This window comes from Perognathus longimembris, chromosome 25, assembly GCF_023159225.1.
Source record: "Perognathus longimembris pacificus isolate PPM17 chromosome 25, ASM2315922v1, whole genome shotgun sequence".
In the NCBI taxonomy this organism is placed as follows: domain Eukaryota; kingdom Metazoa; phylum Chordata; class Mammalia; order Rodentia; family Heteromyidae; genus Perognathus; species Perognathus longimembris.
The window spans coordinates 13,376,349-13,403,253 of record NC_063185.1 but is presented as its reverse complement, the minus strand read 5'-3'; the positions used below and the strand labels follow the sequence as shown (position 1 = coordinate 13,403,253).

The following is a 26,905-nucleotide window of genomic DNA, read 5'->3' as shown; positions in this document are numbered from 1 at the left end:
AAAAATTTTTTTTACTTATTTCTCTTTTCTCCTGTTAGTGACCAAGAATTTAAGTGAGAAAAGATCAGCCAAATCATCTGAAATGTCTCCTGTGCCTTTGAGGTCAGCTAGCCAGACAGCCAAAGCCCACATGCATCAGCCCCACCGAGGGAGCCAGATGCTCCCGGTGCCCGCCGTTAACCTGCACCCCGTCAGGAAGAAGGTGCAAGCGAGAGACTCCGCGCTGAGTGAGTATTCACGGTAACATTCATCTCATTCACACGTGCAGGGAAAGTAGCAAAGGGCTGCACATACCGACTGGAAAGGTGGGGTGTTAGGGTGTGTAACATGCTCATCACTTCATGAATCAACGTGTTTGATTTTGCTGATGTCTATTTTATCAACAGGAAGCTTGTAGCCTCACATCCTGGGTATTTACATCAAATCTTGATGTAGGTACCAAGTTGGATTCAAGCTTTTGGCTTCGATATATCAAGGGCTTCCTACATGTGAATGTGTTTAATCAATTATCTAGTTGTTTGTTATGAAAATGATCTCCTCTGAAAACCTAACTAGGAGACAAAACATATGTAAAGGATCTTATATAAAGGATCTCGGTGTATAAGTGCACATTTTCCCCTTTACAGGTCATATTGACGTCCAACTGTATGTTTCTGTATACACGTGTGTGTGACTGTGTGCGCGCGCATGCGTATGCTGGTACTGGGGCTTGAACTCAGGCACTGTCCCTTTTTCACTCAAGTCTGGCCACTCTAGCACTTGAGCCACAGCTCTGCCTCCAGCTTTTTGTTGGTTAACTGGAGATGGAATCTTATGGAAGAAAAATAAATAGCCAACCCCTTGGGTTTGGAGTTGGTAGCGACCAGTCAGTGAGTCAAAGCAGCCACAGGTACCAAGTTCAAGTCCAGATCTCCGACCAAGGAAAAAGAAGAGAAGAGCCTTGTGGAGTTTCCTGCCCTGGCTGGTTTGGAATCACAGTCCTTGGGTCTTAGCCTCTTGAGTCGCTGGGATTAGAGCACCCAGCCCAAGTTACTCTTAATTATTGTTTTAATAAGATCACTATTTCTGGAGGCTAGACTGGATTTAATTTCTAGCAATATTACATGGCCCATGAATTGCCGAGTACATATTTGGTAGGAGTTTGTGAATGTGATCTGACTTTATGTGAGGTAGGAAGCGCAGTTGGAAGCACCTTCTTCTTTGCCACAGATAACTAGTTGGCGATGGGCTTGCTGCCCGGGGCAGGGCCTGCGCTGAGTGTGGGAAAGAGCCAAACCAGGCGGCTAAAGCAGAGGCAAAGAGGCGCCCTTCAGAGTAGATCAGAGGTTGTGGTTTGGGGTTTTTTGTGTTAAGGGGAGCCTCAAAGGCAGCTGAAGGAGGAAGTGTCTGTGGGAACACAGGGAGGGGGCCTATGCATGCACCCCTGACCACACTGGCCCCAAAGCATCGCACATGTGTGAACACACATGGGCACGTGCAACCCGTGACTACGCTGACCACAAGGCACCATGCACACAGCAGTGAAACTCGTTGGTGCAAAGTTTTTGATAGTTACCAAATGAGTCCCGGATGCGGAAGCTGAAGCACTGGGGGCGGTGGAGGAGAGGAAAGGGGTGCACTAACACAGTCACAATCCTCCACGTACTATGTGAAAGGGGAAGTGAGACGCTTGGTGTAAGGGGGCAGTGGCAGAAAGTGCACTGCACACATACATTATAAACGGGTTTGTTAACGTGTACCCCTTTATGCCACCACTTGTAGATTCATGCAAACCTAGCAGAACCACTCCCTCCCCCAGAATAAAGAAAGATGTTTCAGAAGGTTGATGTAAGCAGGGAAACAGCTTGGGATCTGCCAGGGGCTCGAAGCCCCTCGCTGGCTGTAATGATCGTACAAGAGAGCTTCATCCTGTGCAGGGTGTTAGTTACTTACATGCTGCTAGTAGGTGGTCAGGCTGGGGGCTGAGTCCAGGCTTACCGGCTCCCAAGTGCGTGCTTTGAACTCTCACAGCAACCATTTCAGGGAATGAAGTCAGCAGTACGTTGAAATTACAACGTGCTGGGCTAAAGGAAACTTGTCAGTGAGAGATTTGAAGCTACGTCGTGGCACCTGCATGCCTGTAATCCCTTCGCCAAAGCCTTGCCTATAGCAGAGAGAGCCTGTCAAAAATAAAGGAAAGGGGGGGGTGGGAAAGGAAGGAGAGTTGTATTTTAGTAAGGGCAAGTTCCAGTGCAAATTCCCTTTTGAAAAGGAAGGCTAGAAGTAGGAGTTTGAGTAGAAAGCCGATGTAACAGTTTATTTAAAGATGTGAAAGGCCTGAGCTAGTTTGTAAAAAAAAGAAATGGGTGGAGAAAATGGAATGCAAAATTGGCCAAGTTGATAGATGAATTTCTTAATAGGAATGGGAGGAGGAGTTCGCAATGGCTTCACCTGGGTGTTGTCGCCCTGGTGATTCGGTCCCAGCTTTCTCGCCCCAGTTGTGTGGCCGTTGTTGACGGATAGAGCACATGTCCATTCACGCTGCTTCCAGGTGGCGTGTGTGCCGCTTCCTCAGGGCGGAGAGGTCTGAAAGGTTAGGCAGTGTCTACGTTTGACCTACACTGAACGAGGCCAGCAAAAGTAGTGGTGGAATCTGACAGGGTTTCCTGTGGGCTCCATACTGGTGTTTTGTTTTTGTTTTGTTTTTCCATGATTCAGTTTGTTGTTTACTTTCCTCCTGTAACATGAATTTAGAGCTCTTGCAGAAGGGCTGCACCACAGGTGGGGGGGGGGTAGTGTACCCCCACACTGCTCACTGCAAGGGCAGAGACAACGTGGTGTCCTGTGTGGGGTACTGGGTTTAGATCAGTGTGAAACTGATTTCCCTCAAGCCACAAAATAAAATACTGCGGTGGGGCCAACCAGCTGAAGAGCCTGGGCGTGGGGTCCGCACACTGTGCCCCGCGGACGCCCCTGGCTGCCGTCCAGGTGACAGCGCAGCCACTGGGCACACGGCTCTGGTTACGCAGTGGTCTAGGCAGCCGCACTTCCAAGTGAGTGGTGCTCATTGGCTTCTTTGGTTGTGGTTTTAGGTACAAGTTTACCTCAGAAAGTTTTAGGGCCACCTGAAGAAGGGAGCGGCAAGAGACACGCAGAAGACAGCGTCTCCATGGCATCCTCCCTGCACTCCAGCCCCCCCGCCTCTCCGCAGGGCTCCCCGCGCAAAGGTAAGCCTGATGCTCCCGTCCAGAACCTTCCAGCACACCGCTTGCTTCTCAGTCTGTACACAGATGACAGGGGTGAATGCAGTCCTGAGCTGTAGGAAAGAATGATGAAGTGGATGACATCAGCCAGGATACATTATATTCATAAACTGCTCTGTTGGATGTAACTCCTTTGTACAATGACTTAAAATTTTTTAAAGTGAGTGTCCAGAAAAGCATAATCTTCAGAGCCTTGAACTTTGATGTTTCTTGTTGAATTATTCAAATGTTCATGTAACTAGGAGTCTGTTAGTCAAAGTGTGATGGGGTGAAAAGCAAGCATAGAAGTGAAGGCAGAGGTCACGGTTATTTTGGTCTGTACCTACTCGGTGTTACTATCTGTCGAATTTTGCTATATCTGAACATTTCTATGGAGTATTTGCAAATAAAAATTTCTACAGGAAGGTTTTTAACCAACTATAAGATGTTAAGAAAGAGATACTTAGGCGGATGCTTTGCTCTTTCTAATAGTGTTCCCTTTTTCTTTATGAAGATTTAAAATAACATTGACCTTCATGAGATTCATACAGAATTTTGTGAGGTTAAAAAAAAGTCTTGCATGTGCCTTTTCCTAATTCATGACGAAACTTTTCTTAGCCTGGGCAGTGCAAAGACCCAGAATGGTTGTGGTTCAAAGCCAGCCCCAGCAAAAAGTTAGCAAGAGCCCATGGCAAGCGGTACCCGGGAGTGGCCCGCAGTCGTCACCCCAGCCAGAAAGCGGAGCCACAGTGCCAACCCCGTTCCCAGAGCAGCAGCAGGAACGCGGTGCAGGTCACCCCCAGACCCCCAGACACAAAGCCCACTGTGCCGGCACAGCACGCATCCCTTCAGAGCGAGGCATGCTCTTCCGCTCACTCTGTGAGTGACTGTGGTGATGCAGGCTCTGCCCCCCGGCTGGCTGCCTGTTGGTATGTGACTGTTCTGGAAGCTGGGGGAAAGGCAAACTACGCTAGGGCCCCTCCGAGGGCTGCTTGGCATTCACTGCCCCGAGGCCGGTGTGTGGTAAGTGGTTGGTGCCCCGGACACACTGCCCTCTGCGCTCACACCAGACAGGAGTGCTCATTCATGTTTTCCTAAAGAGTGAGTGCTGCGTGCAAATAACAGGACATCACCCAGGTATGCAGTGGGTGCATTTGTAACGTGGCCTCTGCCCCTGCTGGGGCGCTCGCTCTGAGCCCCACCGAGGGGTCTCCCACTCACTGCCCACTGGCAGCAGAGCCCACGCATTCACCGCCTCCTCCCCGTGGAGAAGGCGGGCGGCCGTCCAGCCCACTGTGGACGGCTGCGTAGCAGGTCAGAACAGCACCACCGCGTCCTACCCATGAATCCACGCCACTCCCACCCCACAGCGCCCACTGCTGGCTCAGGGCTGGCCATGGTGTGGCTAGATGTGTGAGCTTAGTATGGCCATTTTTACTGTGGAGACGGACACAATTCTCCTAGAATCGGCTGTGCTTGACCAAAAATCCAATGAATGAATGTATGAAAGTGTGCATAGAAATGCTCTTGTCAGAATGGGTGGGTGGTTGGATGAAAGCATATCCCTGCTCCGGGGATCCTTACTAGGCTCTGCCTGGAGTTCCTGCTGAGCCTTGGAATTAGCTGCTTTCCAGTGATTCTTTAATATACCCTATTTCACAAAGAAGACTTTTTTTTTTTTTTTTGGCCAGTCCTGGGCCTTGGACTCAGGGCCTGAGCACTGTCCCTGGCTTCTTCCCGCTCAAGGCTAGCAATCTGCCACTTGAGCCACAGTGCCGCTTCTGGCCGTTTTCTGTATATGTGGTGCTGGGGAATCGAACCTAGGGCCTCGTGTATCCGAGGCAGGCACTCTTGCCACTAGGCTATATCCCCAGCCCCAAGACTTTTTTTTTTTAAATCACAGGACCTTGAACATTATCTTCCTTGGTGCTGAAGGCTAGCATCCATCTTGGAGCACTCAGCAGCATTAGGAATGATGCTTCATTTATTTTATACTTTTGCTAATGGTATCTTTATAGGAAGATAATTTCCTATCTTTAAAAAGATAGATTTATGTAATACAAACTTTAAAAAGCCCCCCTCTTCCCCATAGTGAGTACGTATTTTCTGTTCAAATTTTCATACTGTTGGCCTTTTTCTCAGTAACACCAAGTCAGGGAAAAATCCACTTTGCACTCTGTGCCTCTCTCTAACTTAGGTCTTAAAGCATATGAAAGAGGAGGCTCCCTCCAGGTGAGAGGAAGTGCCACCGACCCTAAAAGCAAAGGGCAAGACAAGGGGTTTGCAGCACCGGGAACAGGGACCCTCTCCAGCCCTGCTGTTTCTGTGCTGTCAGAGGGCAAGCTCAGTCCCCAGCGGGCGAGTGCTGCTCCCCCTCGGTGCTTACTAAAAGTGCTGAGTGAATAAAAGCTGATCATTTCCCACTTAAAACAGGCCCAAAAAAAGCAAAACAAGCTCTGTCCTGCAGAAAAGGGGTGCTTTATAAATGCACCTGTTGCATATGCCGTGTGTATGTCCTGTTCAGTTTTTACCAACCTTTTTCTTATTAAAATCCACCTGGAAATTCTAGATATACATCATTTCTTTTGAGAAATAGTTGTGGTTACCTGACAAGTCTTGTCCTACTTGTAGGATTTTACCAGTTGCACTTGCTTTTATAATATGTTTTGGTAACAGCCTTTTCTGATCAAGCTAATCTCTCTCCTGCATTCTGTCTTGAAATAAGTAATGTATTCGTGCTATTGTAGTTGGTTTTTCCATGCATTGAGAATATGTGCCTAGATTTTAATTTAACAGTGTGATGTTGACAATGATGACTTGGAAAGAACGGATTGACCATGTCAGGGTTTTTGCATCTCTCCCTCCAGTTGGCAGTGTTCTCTCTGATCCCAGCCTCCTGCTCCGCCCCTCAGGGCCTCCTTCCTCATCCCCTCCCTGTGGGTCCAGCACCGAGATCAGTGGCCAGAGCTGCCCCGGAATAGGTGGGGTTTACTTGCAAAAGAAAATCCTGCAGATTACTGGGAGCACAGCCAAAAGAACAGACAGGACCAAGAAGGCCACTGAGGAGGATAGAGACAGGACATGTGAGAACACAAGCAGAAAAAGAATGACATCCCCGTTTAGAAGATTTAGGGAAAGAACTCTTTCAAGGGAGAGGCTAGCCCACAGCCAAAAAGAGGACGCAGACCACCATCGAGCGGCAGACAGCTGTGAGAAAGTGAAGGATGTTGGGAGCAACATCAAAGATGAGAAAGGCAGTGCCATCTTCAATTGCAATAGCAGAGGCGACAGTAATGCCTTCCGCTACTTCTATACGCGGTTCAAGTCTAAGAGGAGAAAGACGCTCTGAGGACAGTGTCCACTGCACTTAGTGTCGAGTGCGTTTCCAGTTACTAATGTGAATGTAGCTTGAATTAAGCAACTTGTCAAAGGTGGGACAGACAACTTAGTACATTTCTATTGCTGAGCATTTTATGATCAGTATTACAGATCCTTCAACAACAAAGTAATATTGAAGTGCCTTATTTGTATATATGTTATTTATTACTAATGTATTCAGTTAGTAAAGATGATGCTTTTGCTTTCTGTAGTTTGCTTTATTTCCTACTGGTAGCTGAGTCTGTGAGTGAAATTGGAGGGAGTTTTTTGAGGAACCAGGGTTTGCTTTCACCATACAGCCCAATTAACAATCTCATTCAAACATTTACCTCAGAATTTATGTGCCATCTTGGCACTGCAGCTGCATTATAAGCTGATGGACAGAGCGCACTTCTTGTCTTTTCTGGTACTGAGGATCAAACCCAGGGTGTTGCACACCTGCGAGGCCAGTGCTTTGCCGCTGAGCTGCATCCCGGCCCCTCCCTCGTTTACTTCTTACACTGCGCAGATCTCAGACAACGTCTGGGGAACTTTAGAAGTAATTAGTGTCCCGTCCCTGAGTTCATAGAAGTGAACTGCCACAGGCTGGCCAAGTGTGTGTATTACAAGCGTTTCAGGTGCTTCCCAGAATAGTGTTGGAAAGACATTAACATAGTTTTTGAAAGAGTGAGGCAAAGATGTTCCAGAAGATAAAAGATAACTCCTTTTAGGAAAGTTTTTTTTTTTATTGCATCTGTCTTCTTAGTACTCTTAAAAAGCTGACTGACTAATCACTCTGTGCATCACCTTTATAATTTATTTTAAATTTTAATTGACAAGTCAACCTGGGCTTGGTAACTAATGCCTGTGATCCTAGCCGCTCAGGAGATAATGATCAGGAAGATGAGAGTTTAAGACTGCCGTTGTAACCAACAAAAAGGCTGGTTGTGCACGAGAAGCATAAATGAGAGGAACACCATCCAGGCCAGCCCCATCATGAACACAAAATCATTAAAGCAGAAAGGACTGTGGGCATGGCTCAAGAGGTAGAGCACCTACACAGTGCAAAGCCCTGAGTTCAAATCCTAGTACCACTGAAAAGTATTAGCGAAAGCAACTCATGAACACAAATTCCTTGGTCCCAAGATTTCTGATTAAACTCAGGAAGACAGCCTGGTCTTGGCTTACCAGAGTCTTGGCCCCATAAGCCACTTGGCTTATTTTTCTTTGAAATAATTACACCACTTCAAGTGATTGGGCTATATAACTTTTTCTTGCTTTGAGTTACATGTGAATAAACTGTAAGCTCCTTAAGAGCAGAAAAGGACCTGGTGTTTAAGGTTGCTGCTTTTCTCATCATACAAAAGGCCTGTTCCTTATAGCATACCACACCATCTCGTTCTTGCCAGGAGTTCTGGAAGGCCTTGGCCTGCTGGACCTCACTGTTCTGCGAACAAGAGAACATCGTCCCTTCCCAGAGACCCAAGAATGGCTCCTGTGGATTACTGGGTCCTTTTATTTCTAAACAGAAGCATGACTTCTTCCAGTGTTCAACACAGACTGTGGTGTACATTTACCCATCATGCCTCAGGCTCGTTTTGGGTCCTCCCACCTCACTCTATCCCTACCCCCGTCTTGCAGCTTGAAGTTTCATATATGTGGATGCTGGTTTCTTTCATTATATAGCTCATAAACCTGTTTGGCTGTTTAATGTAATATTCTGTGAAAGCTGGTGAAGAAAAGAGAACTAAATATATAATTGTATCTAAATCAGCTTAGAAATGCTGGAACAGGGATAGGGGTACGGCTTAGGTAGAACATGCCCAGCACATTCAGAGCCCTGGGTTCAGTCCTCAGCATTGTGAATAAAATGAAAGCACTGAAACAGTAACACTCAACCTGTGGCAAGACTTCTTAGGTGGCATAAACAGAACATCCGGGTAAGTATATGTAATTTGAAAAAGTCAAAATACAGTTCTTCCCTTGGAGTCCTGATTCCCATGGCTTCAGACTGTATTTTGAATTCAGGTTAGACTCTGAAATGTTGATTTCGGTGAGGGCACGGGATTAACGTGTGGAGAACTTGTACCTTGTATACTTACTTGTAATGTGTTTAATTCCTTGTTTTATTAACTAGATGAAGCGGTGTGAGAGCCTGCAGGTATTCCTTTAAACAGTCTCTCGGTAGTACTGAGTTTTGGCTTTCTGTCTTGAAGTTTCGTGGGTTGGTGTGGATAGGTAGGTGAAGGATCTGTAGGGGAACGGGGGGGAGTGGGCACCATGACACCCACATAAGTGGAAACAGACCGGCCACTGCTCTCTTTTGTTCATTTTATTATTTTTGGTCCTTTATCCCTCCCTGACTACCCCCACCAGCTTGTCCCTTGCTTCAGAGCTTGATCGGTGTTTTCTTTCTTGTTCAGGTTACACACTTTTACCATCAGCTAAATCTGACAACTTGTCTGACTCCAGCCACAGCGAGATTTCCTCCCGGTCAAGCATCGTGAGCAACTGCTCCATGGACTCCATGTCTGCTGGGCTTCCGGACGAGCGGGGCCCGGCCCAGCCCCTGCCAGGCCCCGAGCTCAGCGCCGCCGCCGACAAGGAGCGCATGTCGGGAATGGTGGAGCACGGTCAGCTTGGTCCTGGGTAAACATCTTTTCTGTGCCTTTCTGAAACGGAGCCAAGAGGCCGTCCTGTGCGGTGCTCCCAGACGTGATCCGGTGCCTGTTCCACTCTGGTAGATGTCAGGCACTCCTTGAGTGTGAGGGCCAATGTGAAAGGCGACCCCTTGAAAGGCATATGCTTGTGAGCTCAAGTACTGCTGTGTTCAAGTAACTGTCTATCCTGTACCTTTTCCATCCATTAGAATTTGGCCTGGTGTGGTAGCACATACCTGTAATACCAGCTGCTTGGAAGACAGAGGGCAGGAGGATCACAGTTCAAGGGCAGCCTAGACACGTTAGTGAGACCTCACCTCAAGGAGCCACGGATGTGGTGTGTGCCCGTGACCACCTCCGCTCCTTGGGAGGGGCAGTGGCCGGAGGCCCACCTTGGGCAAGTAGCAGGCAGAAACTCACTACGGTGAGAAGGACAGAGCGCATGACTCAGTGTTAGAGAAGGCCTGCCAGCAGGTGCAAGAGCCTGGCCCTCCAAAACCAAGCGGGACACCCCAAAGGTGCCGGCTACTGATACGGGGAAGATGGTTCTTCAGATTCTGCTAGATGAGAGGTTGCTCGCGTGAAATAGAAGGCCACGTGCTCTGTGCCCTGACAGGCCGGGAGAGGAGGACAGAAACACGCATTCCAGCTCCCAGGCCCAAGTGCAGCCATGTCAAATACGAGCCGCCACCACCCCACCCCACCCCCCCAGGGCAGAGAGAGGAGCTGTTAGGTCGCAGCTTCTACTCAAGGCTAGCACTCTACCACTCTTCACCTTCTGTGATTAGTTGGCAATAACAGTCTCACAGGGCTGGGAAGGTGGCTTAGTGGTAGAGTGCTTGCCTAGCATGCATGAAGCCCTGGGTTCGATTCCTCAGCACCACATACACTGAAAAGGCTGTAAATGTCGCTGTAATTCAAGTGGCAGAGCACTAGCCTTGAGCAAAAGAAGCCAGAGACAGTGCCCAGGCCCTGAGTTCAAGCCCAGGACTGGCAACAACAGCAACAAAAGAGCATACCAAACCTCATTTTTAAATTATCATTTAAAAAAATCACTTAGGTTTCTGGTGGAGGAAACCTTGCATTGGAGGTTCTGCAGTGGCCTATTGGTGGTAATGAGGCAGTGGAGAGACTTTCCAGTAAGCCCGTACGTGATTCTCTGCATTATCTCCAAACTAGGTGGACACTTTCAAAGCCATCTTTAGTCAAGGGCTTAGCCGTCTCGTCGTCCATGAGCAGTGAGGAGATTTCTCATGAGCACGTCATCATCGAAGCGGCCGACAGTGGTCGAGGAAGCTGGACTTCCTGTTCAAGCAGTTCCCATGACAACTTCCAGAACCTTCCCAACCCCAAAGGCTGGGACTTTTTGAATTCCTACAGACACACTCATCTGGATGACCCCATTGCTGAAGTTGAGCCTGCAGACTGTGAACCCCATTCCTGTCCTAAAGGCTGCTCTAGAACGTGTGGCCAGTGTAAAGGGAGCCTGGAGCCGGGGGAGCTGCGACAGAGCTGGGCGTCCTCCAGCTCCCTGTCAGACAGTTGCGAACCCAACTACGGGACAGTCAAGCGGAGAGCGATGGAGAGCGCCCCCGCCGCGCCCCCCGACAGCCTGGACCACAAGGACGCCACTGACCCGCTTTACAAAACTGTCACGTCAAGCACAGAGAAGGGCTTGATTGGTAAGTGGGTAGCTTGGGACGCGTTGCTGTTGTATCTTGGGCACTCAGAGATGGTGGCACTGAGGTTGAGACTTCATTCCCAAGGAAGTTCTTTCATCATCTTTGTTTTTTCCCCCTTTTCTTCACGAATTATTTTCAGAATTCATGACTTGTGAAAGACCTTAGGGCAGATAATAGAGTCATTAAAGTGAAAGTTTGGTGCAAACGTGAATAATTAGGAACATAAAAGATGGAGTTTGTCACATTTTATTTTTTTACTTGAAGAAATAGTAATTAAAGAGCATTCTCTTTAGAAAGTTTTTGGACCACCATTGCCTTGAGCCTTCTCACTTCAGATACTAAAAATGACAGCGAACAACCCCAAAGCCTACCTATATGGGCATGCCCAGGGCCATGGGTCCAAAACAAATCCAGAACATTTTTCGGTGCACCTTCCTGGCATCATGTTCACTCATCGATTCCATTGTGTGTGTGTGTGTGTGTGTGTGTACGTGTACGTGTACGTGTGTACGTGTGTACGTGTGTACGCCCGCGCTTGAGATACTGGAGCTTTAACTCAGGGCCTCACCCTTGCTCAGCCAGTGCATCACCCTTTGAGCCATACCTCCAGGCTGGCTTTCACTAATTGATTGGAAATAGTCTCAGGTTTTCTGCCTTGGCTAGTAATGAACTTCAGTCCTTCAGTCTGAGCCTCCTGAGTAGCTGGGACTACAGGTGTGAGCCGACACCCAGCCCCTTCTGTTTTAGTGTTTAGCTATTGGATACTTTATTGTGAGAGCCTGTTGTCCTGTAGATTGGAACTGCTGCTGCTTTAAGCTTTGTCCAGGGGGCTACAATCTTAGAGAAAGCATTTAAATCACCCTAATACTTAACGCCCACTGAAAAACTGAAAACCAGAAAGTCTCGTTCCCTGGCGCGGACTGGGGGCCTGAGAGCAGCGGGGACAGAGGCGAGCTGCCCGTCAGCAGCAGTAGTGAACGTGTGTGTTCAGCGTGAACGCGTGTGTTCAGCGTGAACGTGGCCATCTCTGCAGACAGATGCACGTATTCAGTTTATTTAAAATGTGTTAACCTGCTTTGTTGTATTTAAGTTTATTTCATTTGTCTGTTTTTAAGTTCTTTTTAAGTATGTCTTTTTTTTTTTTGCATTTTATTAACATTTCCATTGCTTATTTTTCATGCCAGTATACTGTGTCACCTCACCCAGGAAGGACGGTAGGTTTAGGGAGCCGCCTCCCACTCCTCCAGGATACCTGGGGATCTCTCTAGCCGACCTTCAGGAAGGACCCCACCCGCACCTAAAACCTCCAGAGTATAGTGTGGCCGTGCAGAGGTCAAAGATGATGCAGAACAGCCTCTGCAGGCCAGCGCCAGCTTCTCTCGGGAGCTGCCCTGGGGCCTGTGTCCCCTCGAAGATGCTAACTCAGCCTCACAGGCATAATGCACAGCCAGCCCGACCTAGGCTAACAGAGGTGACTGACGCAGATAGCCAAGCAGATGGTACGTTGACTGACCCTTACCCTAATTAATGGCTTACATTGCTTTGTGTATCAAATGGTCTTTATTGTGGGGTTCTGTAGTCACTAGTGATGTTTTTTTAAGTGCTTTCAAATTCATGTTCAAAAATAAGGTTTCACCTCAGCCCATAGCTTGAGCTCACCACAACTTGCTAGTCCAAGCTCTGTGGAAGGCTAAGCACAGGGAAATCACAGTCAGCACAGCCTAGAGGGTCCTACGCCTCCATCTTAGGGTAGGATGTTGGGTAGCATGGCACAAACCTGTCATTCCAGCCCCCAGGTGGGTCACGGCGGTCCCAGGTGTACACCTTGGCTGGAAGTGAGGCCCTGTCCTAACAGCCACAGAAAGCCCGGACAGCCTGGCTCGGGAGAGCGCCTGCCGCAGGCATGAATCCGTGTGTGCACATCAGTGTAAGCGGGCTGCTCTGGGTTGTGCACCGAGCACCCCAACTGCGGCTCTCATGGAGCCAGTTGGTAGAAGGGCAGCCGTAATTTCAGGAGGTGCTTGACATTGGTGGTGGTGTGTATTATTTATTAGTACATCTAACAGCTTTTATAACTGGCAAGATCTTGAAAAGCGGTGTGCCTTAGTATTATTGTTTGAAATGGTCAAAAAAAAAATTGCTAACCCAATTCCCGCTTGTTAGGTGTCCTCGGAATAAAATACAGGCCTTGATGGGATGTCTTGAGGATTTCTTTGGATCTGATCGCTTTCTAATAGTAGTTGGCTTGCTTTTGTACTTGGCAGAAGAACAGGTGTCAGCAGTCTAGCCGTTGAGCCGCCCACTCGAAGACAGCCACTGGAAGTCCTGGCGGAGCGTGGGGTCTGCCGCTGCTTGCTGCTACTCACCAGAGGCTCCATCCCCTGCGCTCCTCGAGTGAGACTCCCCTTGCCGGGCCTGACTGCCCAGACCTGCCTTAGGACTCACGTGACAGTGCAAACTCCAGTCAGCCCATAGGTCACTATTGAGTGTCTCAGATCTTTGTAAACATAGCGGTATTATTTCCAAGCCAGAGCTTGGGCTAGGGGACAGAGTCGGAATCTTGGCCAGCACCAAGGATGTTCTTGTGTATTTGGGAAGTAACTTATTATTTGAAGTGCTGTGGTTGTGTGAGGGGAGCGCTTGTTAGCGATGTGTGTTTGAGGCCATGAAAGGGAGTCTGGTTTGACCCAACAGAGTTGTCTTTGTAGAGATGAGTACAGTGGTGCCTGGGCGGGGCACCAGTGCCTGCGGGACCAGCCACAGACAAGGCTGGGGGGCAGTAACCCTGCTCGTGAAGATCATTCATCTAATGATATGATAGTGGGAAGTAGAAATTTCAACTATAGAGGTCTAAATATAGCTTTGGAATCATGAAGATGAATTTGCGATTGTGCAGTCTTCTTCCTATGTACCACCCCTACCTACACCACTGGATTGCATCAATCTAGAAAACCCCCTGGCTTTGAGGCCCTTAGTAAGCTAAGTAGCCCTCCAAGGGCTGTAGTGGCCTGAAAATTCTGCCAGATGCTGGCAGCTCGCACCTGTCATCCTAACTACTCAGGAGGCTGAGATCTGAGGATCACAGTTCCAAGGCCAGCCCTGGCAGGAAAGTTGGTGAGACTGTTATCTCCAGTAAACTACTCAGCAAAGTCCAGGAGGCGTGGCCCAAGTTGGTAGAGTGCTAATCTTGAGCAAATGCTCAAGGCCAGCACCCAGGCTCCGAGTTCAAGCCCCATGACCAATGGGAAAAAAAGATTGCCTCTTGGTTTTAAATTTTGGCCCTGAAAAGGACATACCTTTTAAGTATTTAATAACTGTTTACTAGATCAAATGGGTTTTTACAAATTAAATGTTTATATATATCTTTTCCATTTTTTTATGTAAAATTTCTGTACCAAAAAAGCCAAAGCCATTAAGGTGTACTACTATTATTACCAAGATCCGCTTGAAGCCAATGGGTTCACTTCAGAATGTGGTTCATGTAGGGCTTAGCTTAGGGTATTTCTCTATTCCTGTTGATCACCTTCATTTTCAAACCATAAATAGTGCATTCTTCTAATCAAAATGATTATTTTAGGGAAGTAGCATGTCTTGGAAAGAAAGCATTCTGAATTAAAGCCTTAGAAATTAGCCAGTCCCAGGTGCGTTCAAATGCAAGTGACACAGCTTGCTTGAAAAAGTAGCCTGAATCCAAAATCCTGTTTTCAGAGTCACATTTCTCTACTTGAGAATCTTCTAGTTTACCCATATATTTGATTTTCTGTAACCACCTTCGAGGTGGTTGAGTATTTCTCACCATTTTATATCCATTATTGCAGAAAAATGTATCTGCACAGCATGTCGTCATTTAGCAGGTCGATCAAATCAGACGGAAGCCTTAACTGACTGGTGTAGAAACCACACCTGCACTGCCCTGCAAGGCCTTGTGGGTGGGAGCTTGCACCACGTGGCTGCCTTTGTATCTAGCTTTAACTGTGAGTGTTTGGATCAGCTGATCACATTGATCAGGAATAAAACCAAATGCTTTTTGACAGTTTAATATGTATGAATCCCTTAAAAACTCATGAAGGGCTGTGGCAGAGTGCTTGCCTAGACAAGTACCACCCCCAAAAAAAGAACTCTTAGTTTTAATTTAGAGCACAAGAAAGGTCTCATAGAACCCAGAACAAAGGAAAGCCTTAATCAAAACCTGTAGTTTGCTTCAGTTCCAAATCTCCAGTTCTTTTTCTATCAAAGCCTGCAGGAAACCCTGGGTGCAAACCTTTGCCAAATGGTAAGTTTCAGCACGATTTCTTCCAGTGAGAGCTTTGGAGAATTGGTAAGCCCGGCAAGTGGCCTTTCCCTGCTGCCGTCCCGTCCCCTTTAGTGTCACTCCCAGGACTGAACCCCGTTCATCTTTAGCTTTTCTTTTGTTGTGCTTTTTAACATTGAGAATGCAATTGATCTTTTAAAACTAAAAAACAGGCAAACTTATCAGCAAAAAACAAAACTGCACAGTTGCTGTTTGATTAGTACAACTATACTGCACAATTCAGTGATTGTAAGGTACCCTGTAATAAGCAATGTTTGTCGCCTATTTTTTGATACCTCCTCAACTTATGTCTTTTAGAAAGACAGTGCCTCTGTATGCTTTTTGTATTTTTACTAAGTGTAAATATTTGTTCTATTTTTGGTTAAGAGAATGTAAAAGTATCATACCTACTAATACATTAGTTGGTGGAATCAATAAAGAATGTACACCAACCTTTCGTGCCCATTACTGTCGATTCCAGAATGCCAGGCTGAGCAGTCTCCAGAGAAATTAGAATGGTCTGTGATTGTTTAGACAAAAACTAACATTTACTTAAGCCTTGTTTCTTAAGCTGGATGAGGGCAGCCCTTCGCCCTTCCGTGCTGATGCGGTAACTGGCGTTATGAAGGGACGAGTGTGACTTTATTAACTCCCCCCCTTGTGTAATTTCAGCTTCTGTCTCAGTAGTGTGGCCAGGTCTGAATCCTGTAAAAAGTAAAAACTATAAAAATGGGAGGCTCAATGGGTTTTCCCACTGCATGACTGTTTTATAAATCTTGTGAACATTTCTGATTTACCAGCCTGTAAAATGCCCTCCCTGCCATGCCTCCTTCCAGTTAATTCCATCCCAACAGATCCCAGCTTTCCCTTAGAAAGTACAAATATGGTAGGCTGCCTAATGGTGAAATCAAATCCTAATTGCATTACAGGATCTTAAGTTACTCTATTGTGGATATAATTAAATTAGGCCATTTGAGGTAAGAGCCTTTGGATTATCTGGTGGGGCCTTAATGCCAATACCAACCTCCCCAGAGAGACACCACAGACTGGAAGCCTCTTGGCAAACTGAACCCAGGGACCCAAGGGCGAGCGGGTTCTGAGGGAACATGGAAGGAAGGAAGAAGAGACTGCAAAGAGTTACAGAGATGCAGTCAAAGCAGGGGTAGCAGCAGCATCAGGTAAAACCAGACCTGCCTGCCAAGGAACCAACAAATTCAGCAGGCGCATCTAAGCCACGGGCCTTATCCCCAGCGTGGGAAACAGGAAATGGAGAGGTGAGGGGCTGCGCCATGGGCGTGCTTGCAACTCTATACCAGACAGTGGGACGAGGAGCAACTGCAGCCACGGACCCCACCTCACAAAGCTGTGGTCCCTGAACCCAAGAAAGCCAGTGTGCTCACAGGACAGCCACACCATACCGGAAAGCAGTGTGCTGACTCTGAAGGCCTCCCCCACCTGCTCTGGGGCCTCAAGCACCCTGGGGAGAAGTCATGTAGATATTGGGGTGGGGGGGAGGGAGAGAGACGATTCTTTGTATTTCTCTCAGTCGCCTTTCAACTTGTTTTGTACACCATTTAATGTTTTGCTTCTTTTCTCTTTGAAATCATCACAGTTGAAGGGACTGCCATACCTGTCCCATCTGGATCAAAGTTCCTCCCCCCCTCTATGTCCCCCTTTTCTTCTACAAGTAAGATTCTTCTCTTACTCATACCCTCTTCTCCCCCATCCTAACTTGTCCTCATTACCCAAATCCACACTGGATCTAGTTTTCTGCGACCAGGATTTGAACTTTTTTTTTATTATCTCCCAACAATGTCCATTTTCCTTTTACCTTTCTCCACCTTCCCCCTTAATCTCGCCTATAAAGCATAGCCCCGCACCCTTCCCACACTAGAAAGAGAGTCAGTATATCTCCATTAGGACCAGCCCCTCTATCCTTCCTCTGCCTAGCTTCGTTAAGGGAAGTTGTCTTCCTAGAGTACAAAAGGTACATCTTGGATCCTATACTCATCTACAAAGATCAGGTCTTCATTAGAGCATGCCACAACTTAAGACTGGACTCCTCATGCACACATGCAGTGAAACTGTCCTGTCTGTGACCCCCACACTTCAAATCTAGCGCCACCCCCCAGGCACAGCACAGAACTTGCTGTAAGGATACAGGACAGTGACATCTCCACAAATCCTGGACCCACATGTGTAAATTAGCAAAAGATCACAAAATTCACACACACACACACACAGCCAATAACAGCACCATAAAGGACTTAAAGGAATAAAACAAGAAAAATGGTTAAAAAACTTAAAAAAAGGATTCAATTGAGAAATTGAGTACAAGCAGCTACTGGAATTAAGAAGGCATATGAGGAATTCAATACTGATATTGAAGGGGGGAAACCTAGCCCAAGTTCTAGAGATAAACTCAACTATCCAATAAACTTAATTGAAAGCCTTGGTAATAGTGCAGAAATTGAAAACAATTTCAGAGGAATTTTATCAAAGGCACTGGAAAAAAAATACCAACAGATCCTTCAAATTTTGAGGATAGACAAAAACTAAAGACAATGAGCTCAATCAAAATGGCACAAACTTCCACCCTCATGGGTCAACCATGTCACAAAGACAACTCCAAACACCCCTAGACACAGTAAAAACATTAAGCAAATAGAACATTTTAACTGTAAATACAAGGGCAAGTCACTTACCATAGCAACCCCAGTAGAGTAAAAGCAAATTTTTCAACAGATACTAAATGCAAGGAAGAGCTTGGTAAGACATTTCAACTTAGAAACCCAACAAATGCCAACCTGCACTGTTGTAATGAGCAGAACTATCCTCAAGTGAAAAATGAAGGTCATCCACTAAACACTGCAAAATATACTTAGGTTTAATCTTACCCACCAGAGAAAGGGAAAACGAAGATACAGGAAAGAATAAGCCCTACTAGGAGAGATTAAGAAAGCAGAAAATGAAAGCAAGCATCACAAACACAAGGAAGAAAAAGGCATACCTCTTCAGGAGTAATATTAAATGTTAATGGACTTATTAACTCTACAATAGATTGGCACCTTGTGTCAAAAAAGACGCAACCATTTGCCTACAAGTAGCATCTCATGGAGCCTGGCACTGGTGGCTCACCCTACTACTCAGAAGTGTGAGATCAAGTCTTCGAGACTCATCTCTGATTAACCTCCAGAAAACTGGAAGTGGTGTGGTTCAAAGTGGTACAGTGCTAGCCTACAACTGAAGACAGGGACCGCGCCCAGGCCCAGAGTTCAAGCCCTACGACTGACCAAAAAGAAGAAACATCTCACTGACAAAGCAAGGACTTAGGGTGAAAGGATGGGAAAGCAAATGGAGTAGGCAGGAGTGACTTTATGTACATCTGATAAAACAGACTTCAAGCTTAAAAAGTCAAGAGACAAAAAGGTCACTTACACTAACAGAGGGGATGAGCCATGAAGAGCAAATTATAGTTAACATGCATGCACCAAATGACACACCCAGTGGCACTTCTGGACTTGTATAAACACAGAAATACCGGCACAATAGCAGTGCAAAACTTCTCTCACCAATAGGTGACCCAAACAAAAACAACACAGAAACCTTAGACAACTTTTAACATCTACAGAGTACTTCACCACAGAGCTGCACCGTACATTCTTAGCAGTTCACGGAACGTCTTCAAACAAGCCAATACAAGAAGACAAATAACTCCTTGTAGCCTATCTGACCGTGAGGAAGCTAAACTAGATCTCAACAGCACACAACAGTACAGGAAATACCCAAACACCTGGACACCGAGATTGGACATGTGGGTCATTGAAGAAACTTCAGAAAGTTTCTGAGGTAATGAAAATGAAAACACATCCTACTACAGCCTCTGGCAGCCAGGGATGCTTGCTTCCCTGGGAAGCTGGGAATATGGCCTAGTGGCAAGAGTGCTTGCCTCATACATGAAGCCCTGGGTTCAATTCCTCAGCACCACATATATAGAGAATGGCCAGAAGTGGCGCTGTGGCTCAAGTGGCAGAGTGCTAGCCTTGAGCAAAAGGAAGCCATGGACAGTGCTCAGACAATGAGTTCAAGCTCCAGGACTGGCAGAAAAAAGAAAATAGAACAGCAAGCACAAAGAGCGAGACGGTGCAACTTAAACTTCTAGAAAAACACAAGCCAAACTCAGGAAACTTTTGGGTACAAATTAATGGAGCAGAGATTTAAAACACTATACAAAGAATTAGTGAAACGGGGGGGGGGGGGGGGGGTAATAGCTGCCACATGAAATGTTCAGTATCCTTAGCCATAAGGAAATAAAGTCAAAATGATCCTAAGATTTGATCTTTCCCAGGCTTCTTTCCCACAGCCCACACCCGGTGGCAGGGAAGCTGGGTGGGGTTAGGGGGAAGTCTCATGCAGCTTTGGTGGGAATCAGCAGGGGACCCCACCACGCCTGCTGGGCGGCGGCCTGGAGAGTCATCCATGCAGGAGACAAGACTCCTGCACTGTTCACAGCCAAAAGGTGGGACCGGCGGTGGGGCACACCCACAGACCACAATGTGGGACATACACTATGGACTAGTGCACCCTTGTAAACAAAGCACTTTCAGGCTGGGAATGTGGTCTAGTGGCAGAGTGCTTGCCTAGCATGCACAAAGCCCTGGGTTCGATTCCTCAGCACCACATACACAAAGCCTGAAGTGGCACTGTGGCTCAAGTGGCTGAGTGCTAGCCTTGAGCACTGAGAGGCTCAAGGACAGTGCTCAGGCCCTGAGTTCAAGCCCAGGACTGGCAAAGAGAAAACGAAATGGACAGAAGACTGAAGAGCCGCCTTCCTGTGCACGAGAGTGGCCCTGTGAATGAGGTGAGGGCTTGCTGCCTAGTGGGCCGGAGTGGGGTGCGGGAGCTGGGTGGGAGTGTGCGGTGTGAAGTGGGGGGGGGGGGTGAGGTGCTGGGGGGCTGAGGGGTGTTGGGTGGGGAGTAGGGGGTGTCAAGTGGGGTGCAGGAGGTGGGGGGGCGCCTGGTCCTCCCTGGAGCCCTGGACAGAAGCGGGGCGCAGAGATCCTGCTTGCTAACCTGCTCACTGACGGAGTTCCTGACAGAACAGCGGGGAGATGGAAGCTTCCAGGGCACCGAGAAGGGTCAAGGGCCGCGAGTGGCGGGCACCGTCACCGCAGCTAGGAGGCAGATTGCAAGTAGTGTGGTTCAAGAGGAGCCCAGACACACGCACACGCACACGCACACATACTGAGGGAGAGAGGGAGACCTGATCTACAGAAGTCTCTCATTGAACAACTAAATTTTTTTTTTTTTTTGGCCAGTCCTGGGGCTTGGACTCAGGGCCTGAGCACTGTCCCTGGCTTCTTTTTGCTCAAGGCTAGCACTCTACCACTTGAGCCACAGAGCCACTTCTGGCCGTTTTCTGTATATGTGGTGCTGGGGAATCGAACCCAGGGCCTCATGTATACGAGGCAAGTGCTCTTGCCACTAGGCCATATTCCCAGCCCCAACAACTAAATTCTTAAATACAAAAGAAAACTGTTTCCTAAGGCTATCTCTGTTTGTGCATGTGGGTGTATTACACACGTTACATGTGTGCATACATGTGAATGTATATATACACACATATGTATAATGTACCTCAATCACACCCACCTCGTGGTCCTAACAGCGCGGTCTCCAGCTCCATCCACTTTGTTCTCAATGACAAGCTCACCCGTCCAGCTGAGCAAGGCCCTCACCGGGGCTCCGCACACTCGCTCTCATCACCCTGTAATAAACATGGATCTGAAAACTTACCTTCCTTCTCCTTCCAGTTGATGCCTGCGGGCTGGGCCCCTGGGGAGGGCTGTGTTTTAGTTGTTCTAAATGCTTCCACAGACTTCCAGAATGGCTGCACGAATGCGCACTGCTAATAGCAGTGAGTTCTCCCCTGTCACACACACACACACCCAGACGAGTGTGGGTTCTTGAGGACAGACAGACATCCTGACTGGACTGCCTCTCTGATTTGCAAACACTGAGCATTTCTTATTAACCATTTGGGCTTTTTTTTTTTCTGTTGAGAACTGTCCAATTTATAAAAAGATTACTTAAGTAGTGTCTAATTTTTTTTAACTCTATAAACATTAACCCAATTGTCCAATGAAAAGCCTGCCAACAACGTCGGTTGTGAAGAACAACTCTTCCCTCTAATAACGGTTTCCTTTGAAGTACGGAAGATTTATCAAGTTCACCCTCAATTCTTTTCACTAACAGCTCTACTCTTCAGTATGTCTCTGCCTCGCTACACTCGTTCCTAAGTGCCCTCTGTGAATTCTGATAAAGAATTCCTTGAAAGACTAAGAAAATGAAAACGGTAAATCAAACAGGGTTTGAAAGAAAACATTTATTGAATCAAAATCAATACTTTCTTTTAATATCTACAAGCCAATACTGAACTCACTTTATTCAAGAATGAACACAATGTACAAAAAAAGTATGCTATAATTATAAAAATATGTCAATTTTATCTTCTGGGTGCTGAGCAGAAGTCATTTTAAACAAAATCAAGGCAAACTTTTTCTCTAGAATGAAACTGCTATATAATTTAACAACAGGTGAAAGCGGACGCACTCGTTAAGGATGTGCAAAGCCCACGGAGAGCACTGCCGAGAATGGCCGTGGAGGACACCTCCGAGCTCACGCAGCCTGGCGGCCACTTCCTACCTACACAGCGGAAATGCCGGCCGCCCCAAGATCCACGTGGAGATCAAATCCCCCTTCAATTCCCCCTTGCTTGCCGGTTGTTAGCACATTTCAATCAAGTGAGTTTTGAGTATGAAAATCCTGTAAGCTTCAACTGAAAAATGGCATACACTGGTAACGGGGGGCAGATGGGCCCCTAAGGTTTGCACCCCAGTGATGAAGTGGAGGTCTGCCCTGTGCATGCCCCGTGCTCAGGCCTCCAAATGCCTCAAGTGCAGGCGTCATCTTGGAGGTTTTCTTATTGCTTGGCTTTTCCCACACCCTCCCAGCGCAGCCGGAGGTTAAGGCAGGGCAGGGGGGCAGGGAGAGGGCAGGGCAGGACGCAGGCTCCAACACTTGTGGGTCTTAGAGCAGCAAAAACGATAGCAAATCGAATCTAAGCTCGTTTTGAAAGGAATAAGCTCCCTGGTGGGCTTGTTCCGGAGTTACATGACCATGCCAAAACTACTGATTTAAATAAAATGCAGCAGTGCAGACCCAGTCCATGTGAAAGTGTGTGCTCGCAGCAGTCCCCCTGGCTAAGCACAATGACAATGGTCCTCAGGCAAATTCCAGAACGCAGTGTCCACACCATCAACCCGACAACAGACCAAGGTAGTAAGCAAAATGCACAACGCTTTGGCCTCTCCCAGGGCTTCCGACTGACACCTACCAAGGCTCAGAATTGTGACACGGAAGCATGGGGGTCACCTGGCACCCCACCCAACTGAACTCATCCAGAGGAACTGGGGAGGGCGCTTCCGCCTAAGCTGGCACTTCTTGCCATTACTCCACAAGAAGGGGGGAGGTGAGTGAAAGGGCTGGAAGCAGGCAGCTCTCCTGTCCACACAGGCCCGCCAGGCAGCTCGGCCCAGCAGGAAGTCGGGCCTGCACTGGACACCGGGGCCCGCTCTTCAGTAACATACACCGCTCATTTTGGCTTAACATTTCACTCTAGTAGGGAAGAGAAACATTTACAGGACTATTTGAAGGACACAAAACTCAGGAACAATGAGCATCCTTTGGAACCTGAGCAAAGACCTCTTGAGGAAACCATCAACCGCACAGCATGGCAGGTCCCCGCCATGTTCTCGGCAACGTCCCCGGCCGAGTCCAACGACTGCTGGCGCAAAGTCAGGCCAGAGGCCCAACGGGCCACTTGCAGAAACAACCGGATGCCAAAATGTCAACCATGAAACACGTAAAACAAGAGAGCAAGTACACGAAGGAGGACTATGCTCGGAATCAGACAACGCGCACTTCGGCAGACACTCAGATACACAACCACGCCTGTCCACGCCACAGGCCCTTGCTCTCCAAATAAATACACTCACCATGAACAGCCAAGTGATGCCTTATGAATGCAAGCTTCCTCTCACTGCCGCTCTAATCAAAAAGCTAGACTTCTACAGAAGCTACAGAGTTGTCTTCTATGAGCTGGCTGCCTCGGTGGCACAGCTAGATTCTCTCTCCTAGCAGCAGGATGGGCAGCGTCCCCCCCCACACACACACACACACACAGCGCAGGCCCACACGGCCCCGCTGCAGCAACTGCAGAAAGCACACCGATAGCTAACCTGCGGACGTCTCCAACAAAGAAAATCATCATTGTGCTTGTGGGTCTCATAACCTTCCCAAATATATACACCTGGTGACAAGTGAACCACCAGTCACAGGCCATTGCTCACCAGTGAAATCCTAAGGCAGAGGGCGAGAGGCAGAAAGAAAAGGTTTTAAATGGGAAAACTGCAAAACGATGGTAGCATTCACAAAAAAGATCATGCTAAGATCAGATCCACGTTGATTCAACATTGAGAATTCAGCTACGATCCAAAGAACTCTGTCCAGAGTCCAAAGGCATGCATGCCGTTGAAGGAGGTGCGGGGTTCGCCGGGCGGCGTCTTCTTCGGGACAGAACAGTCACGGCTCACTGGAGAATCACAAGGGGAACGGCTGCCGTCACACTTCTCTTTTATCATTAAAAATAAAAGAAATGCAATCACAAAACAAAAAAAAATTATAGAACAGTGGACAGAGATAATACAGAAATTCACAATGACCTATAAAATCAAAAGAAAAATTCAAATTATTTTTACACTTTCAGGGCTCATTCTCAAAAGTAATCTTTTTTTCATTTGAAATAATAAAGAATTCTTATAATATAGAATTTATAAATAATAAAGTGGTAGCTATAAAACTCATTTACAATTCAAGATATCTGAAGCATAAATACTCAAAATAATTTCATTGTTCTTAAAAGGACACAGCACCATCTTGGCCCAGAAATCCCAGCAAAGCCTTCTCAACTCTAATCTTAGGGCAGTTCAAGTTCTTTATGGGGAAAACAACCCAAAACCTGCATTCAAAAGGCAGTAACTGCCTATGGCTGTCCCCTCGGAAGCACTGAGCTCCAGTATTTGTGTTTTCAGTTTCATAATGACACAGAGAAAATGATTTTCTTGTGTAAACCCAAGGCCTCCCTCACACCGGGCCGTCTGAGGAGCGGCGGGGCTGAGCGGGACTCACCGGAGGGACCAGGGCTGTCCCAGGGCTATCCCGCCTTCGTGTCCACCAGCTGCATCTGCACGTTGGCAGACATGCCGCCCCCATAGCCCCCCTTGGATTGCATCTGGTTCTGAATGGAGCTAACCTGGAAGGAATGAGAGCACAGCGGTACACACACATCAGGAGCCAGGAACTCTTGATCAGATACTTTTTTTTTTTTTTAATGAAACTAAATCGACATTTTGGTGAGTTCAAGAGCAAATGGTGAATCTAGTAATTCAACTTGTACAATACCTCTGCCCCTTTTTCTGCTTCCTAAAGGTGCTTTTGTAATGCACCAAGTACATGGGAAACAGATCAACTGCACCTTCCGTTCTTTAACATCGAATTCCTTCAATCTGTAGACACCTTACACATCTGACCACTGTAATTACTCAAAACTCCAAAGAAAGAAAATATATATGAACCAAACTAAATGTCAGCTAGACAGAAATCATAAACCCATGTAGTAAACTGCAGTTTTACTGTTCTGATATAGTTTTTATTTAAAAATGCATGGATTGCAGTCCAAGTTTACTTATGGACCCTGTAACTGGGTAAATTATTTACCCTCTGGAAATACAAGTGTCTTATCTACACAGTGGGAAGATGACACTCCAACCACACTAGAGGGTGCGCTATTTTATTCTGGTGACTAACACACACACACACACACACACACACACAATCCTTTGCAAACACTGAAGTGCTTCTATTTTTAGTTATTATTCCAGTCTCATTTCCTATAAATTGGGAACGTGATGGAAACAGAATTAGTCAGACCAGATGCCTGGAGGAAGAAACCTAAACAGGAAGGATTTGGAGGTGATGTTTCACAATAAAGAAAAAAAGCACTGACTGCCTTTGCCTTGCATCTAAACCCCGAGACTCTGGGGGAGAAGAGATGAGGTCCAATTGCTCATCAATCTGGTTGTCGAATGCTTCCAGGTTACTCACTGCAACACAACGCGTGGCGCGGGAGGCGCGTTGCGTTTCTCACTGGTCATCCTGCCTCATTCTGAAACATGCTAACAGGAGAGAGAGGGGACAGACGGAGGAGAGGGAGGGAGGTGTATTTAGCTCCAACAAGATTTAGATGCAAAACTAGCTCCTAAATGGATCTATATATACACACACACATGCGCATGGGGGGGGGGGCGCTGTCAGTCGTGGGGCTTGAACTCAAGAGCCTGGGAGGGTGCTGTCACTGAGCTTTATCACTCAAGGCCAGCTCTCTACCACTTTGAGCTACAGCATCACTTTTGGTTTCCTGGTTGTTAATTAGAGGTAAGTCTCACGGACTTTCCTGCCCGAGCTGGCTTAAACCTCTATCTTCAGGTCTCAGCCTCCCGAGTACCTAGGATAAAGGCATGAGCCACAGGCACCCAGCGCCTAAATGGATTTATTTCTAATGATCTGGAAATTTTATTCCAGTGCAAATATATACAATGTTTCCACACTATCTAAATTTATAGTCACATAACTCAGAGTATAGAAAACTGTTTTATATTCCACTATTTTAAGGTCTTTAAGTAAGCTGAGTTAATGCAGTCTGAGGCATCCCTGTGTCATTAATTCAAATTCATTAACATTTTATATAGCACAATATAGCAAATCAGCTCTGTGATAACATGCAAAATCACTGAGTTTATACTGGGCATTATAATGTCACACAATATAAAGAGTTTAGTAAAGAGTTAGTAAAAGTTAGCTGCACGAAAGCTGGGGATGGAATGTGGCTTAGCTGTAGAGTGCTTGCTTGCCTTGCATGCACGAAGCCCCAGGTTCAATTCCCCAGCACCACATACACAGAAATAGCTGGAAGTGGCGCTGTGGCTCAAGTGGCAGAGTGCTAGCCTTGAGCAAAAAGAAGCCAGGGACAGTGCCTGAGTCCAAGTCCCAAGACTGGCAAAAAAAAAAAGTTAACTGCACAATGTCAACTAAAGCCTGGCATTTTCTAATGGGTGTTGGAAGTCTTTCAATGCTGGGTGAATTGTTTTGCTGTGGAAGCACAATATTTGAAAACAGGGTTGTATGTCTGAAAGAATCACAGACCCTCTTCTGTAGCTTTGAGAAGAGCCATGTTTTAAGAAGAGACGAAATGCGAAGTCATTCAACTACTCAGTACCAGCTCAGGCAAGGCTGCCCTGTCCACAATGCCCATGCTCAGCTCTCAAAGCATACAGACAGGATGAGAACATGTCCTGGGATAAACAGCATCTCTACCTACGTTTCTGTCTCAGTTTCACTGTCACCGTCTAGGAGTGTACAAGTTGGAATGAATCATCAGTGGTACTTTTAGGACACTTCCTAAGAGAGAGATTGCCCAAGCTGCTAGCAAGAGTTCAGTACTGTTCCGGGCACTTTTTGGGGGGTTATTTGGTGAGGAAGGGAGGGAATGTCTTGTCTTGTATTACTGAGGTTTGC

The 26,905-nt window shown here is 47.0% G+C and overlaps 2 protein-coding genes across 5 annotated transcripts in view; one reads left to right on the top strand and one right to left on the bottom strand.

The window, feature by feature from the left end:
* Nucleotides 1-13,981, top strand: part of Rapgef6 (Rap guanine nucleotide exchange factor 6) — a 137,801-nt gene extending 123,820 nt beyond the window's left edge. Inside the window, exons 25-30 of one of the 2 annotated variants that reach the window (XM_048334011.1) lie at nt 39-227; nt 3,072-3,206; nt 9,002-9,227; nt 10,418-10,920; nt 12,105-12,419; nt 13,185-13,981. In XM_048334011.1, the coding sequence (XP_048189968.1) occupies nt 39-227; nt 3,072-3,206; nt 9,002-9,227; nt 10,418-10,920; nt 12,105-12,419; nt 13,185-13,207 (1,391 nt within the window). In that variant the 3' untranslated portion in view covers nt 13,208-13,981. The remainder of the gene's footprint in view (nt 1-38; nt 228-3,071; nt 3,207-9,001; nt 9,228-10,417; nt 10,921-12,104; nt 12,420-13,184) is intronic. The other variant, XM_048334012.1, reaches the window with a different exon arrangement.
* An 8,662-nt stretch (nt 13,982-22,643) lies between these two features.
* Nucleotides 22,644-26,905, bottom strand: part of Cdc42se2 (CDC42 small effector 2) — a 51,273-nt gene continuing 47,011 nt past the window's right edge. The window contains exons 4-5 of one of the 3 annotated variants that reach the window (XM_048334020.1): nt 24,461-24,584; nt 22,644-23,901 (exon numbers count right to left, since the gene is read on the bottom strand). In XM_048334020.1, the coding sequence (XP_048189977.1) occupies nt 24,486-24,584 (99 nt within the window). In that variant the 3' untranslated portion in view covers nt 22,644-23,901; nt 24,461-24,485. Of the gene's footprint in view, nt 23,995-24,460; nt 24,585-26,905 lie in introns of all 3 variants that reach the window. The other 2 variants (XM_048334018.1, XM_048334019.1) reach the window with 2 other exon arrangements.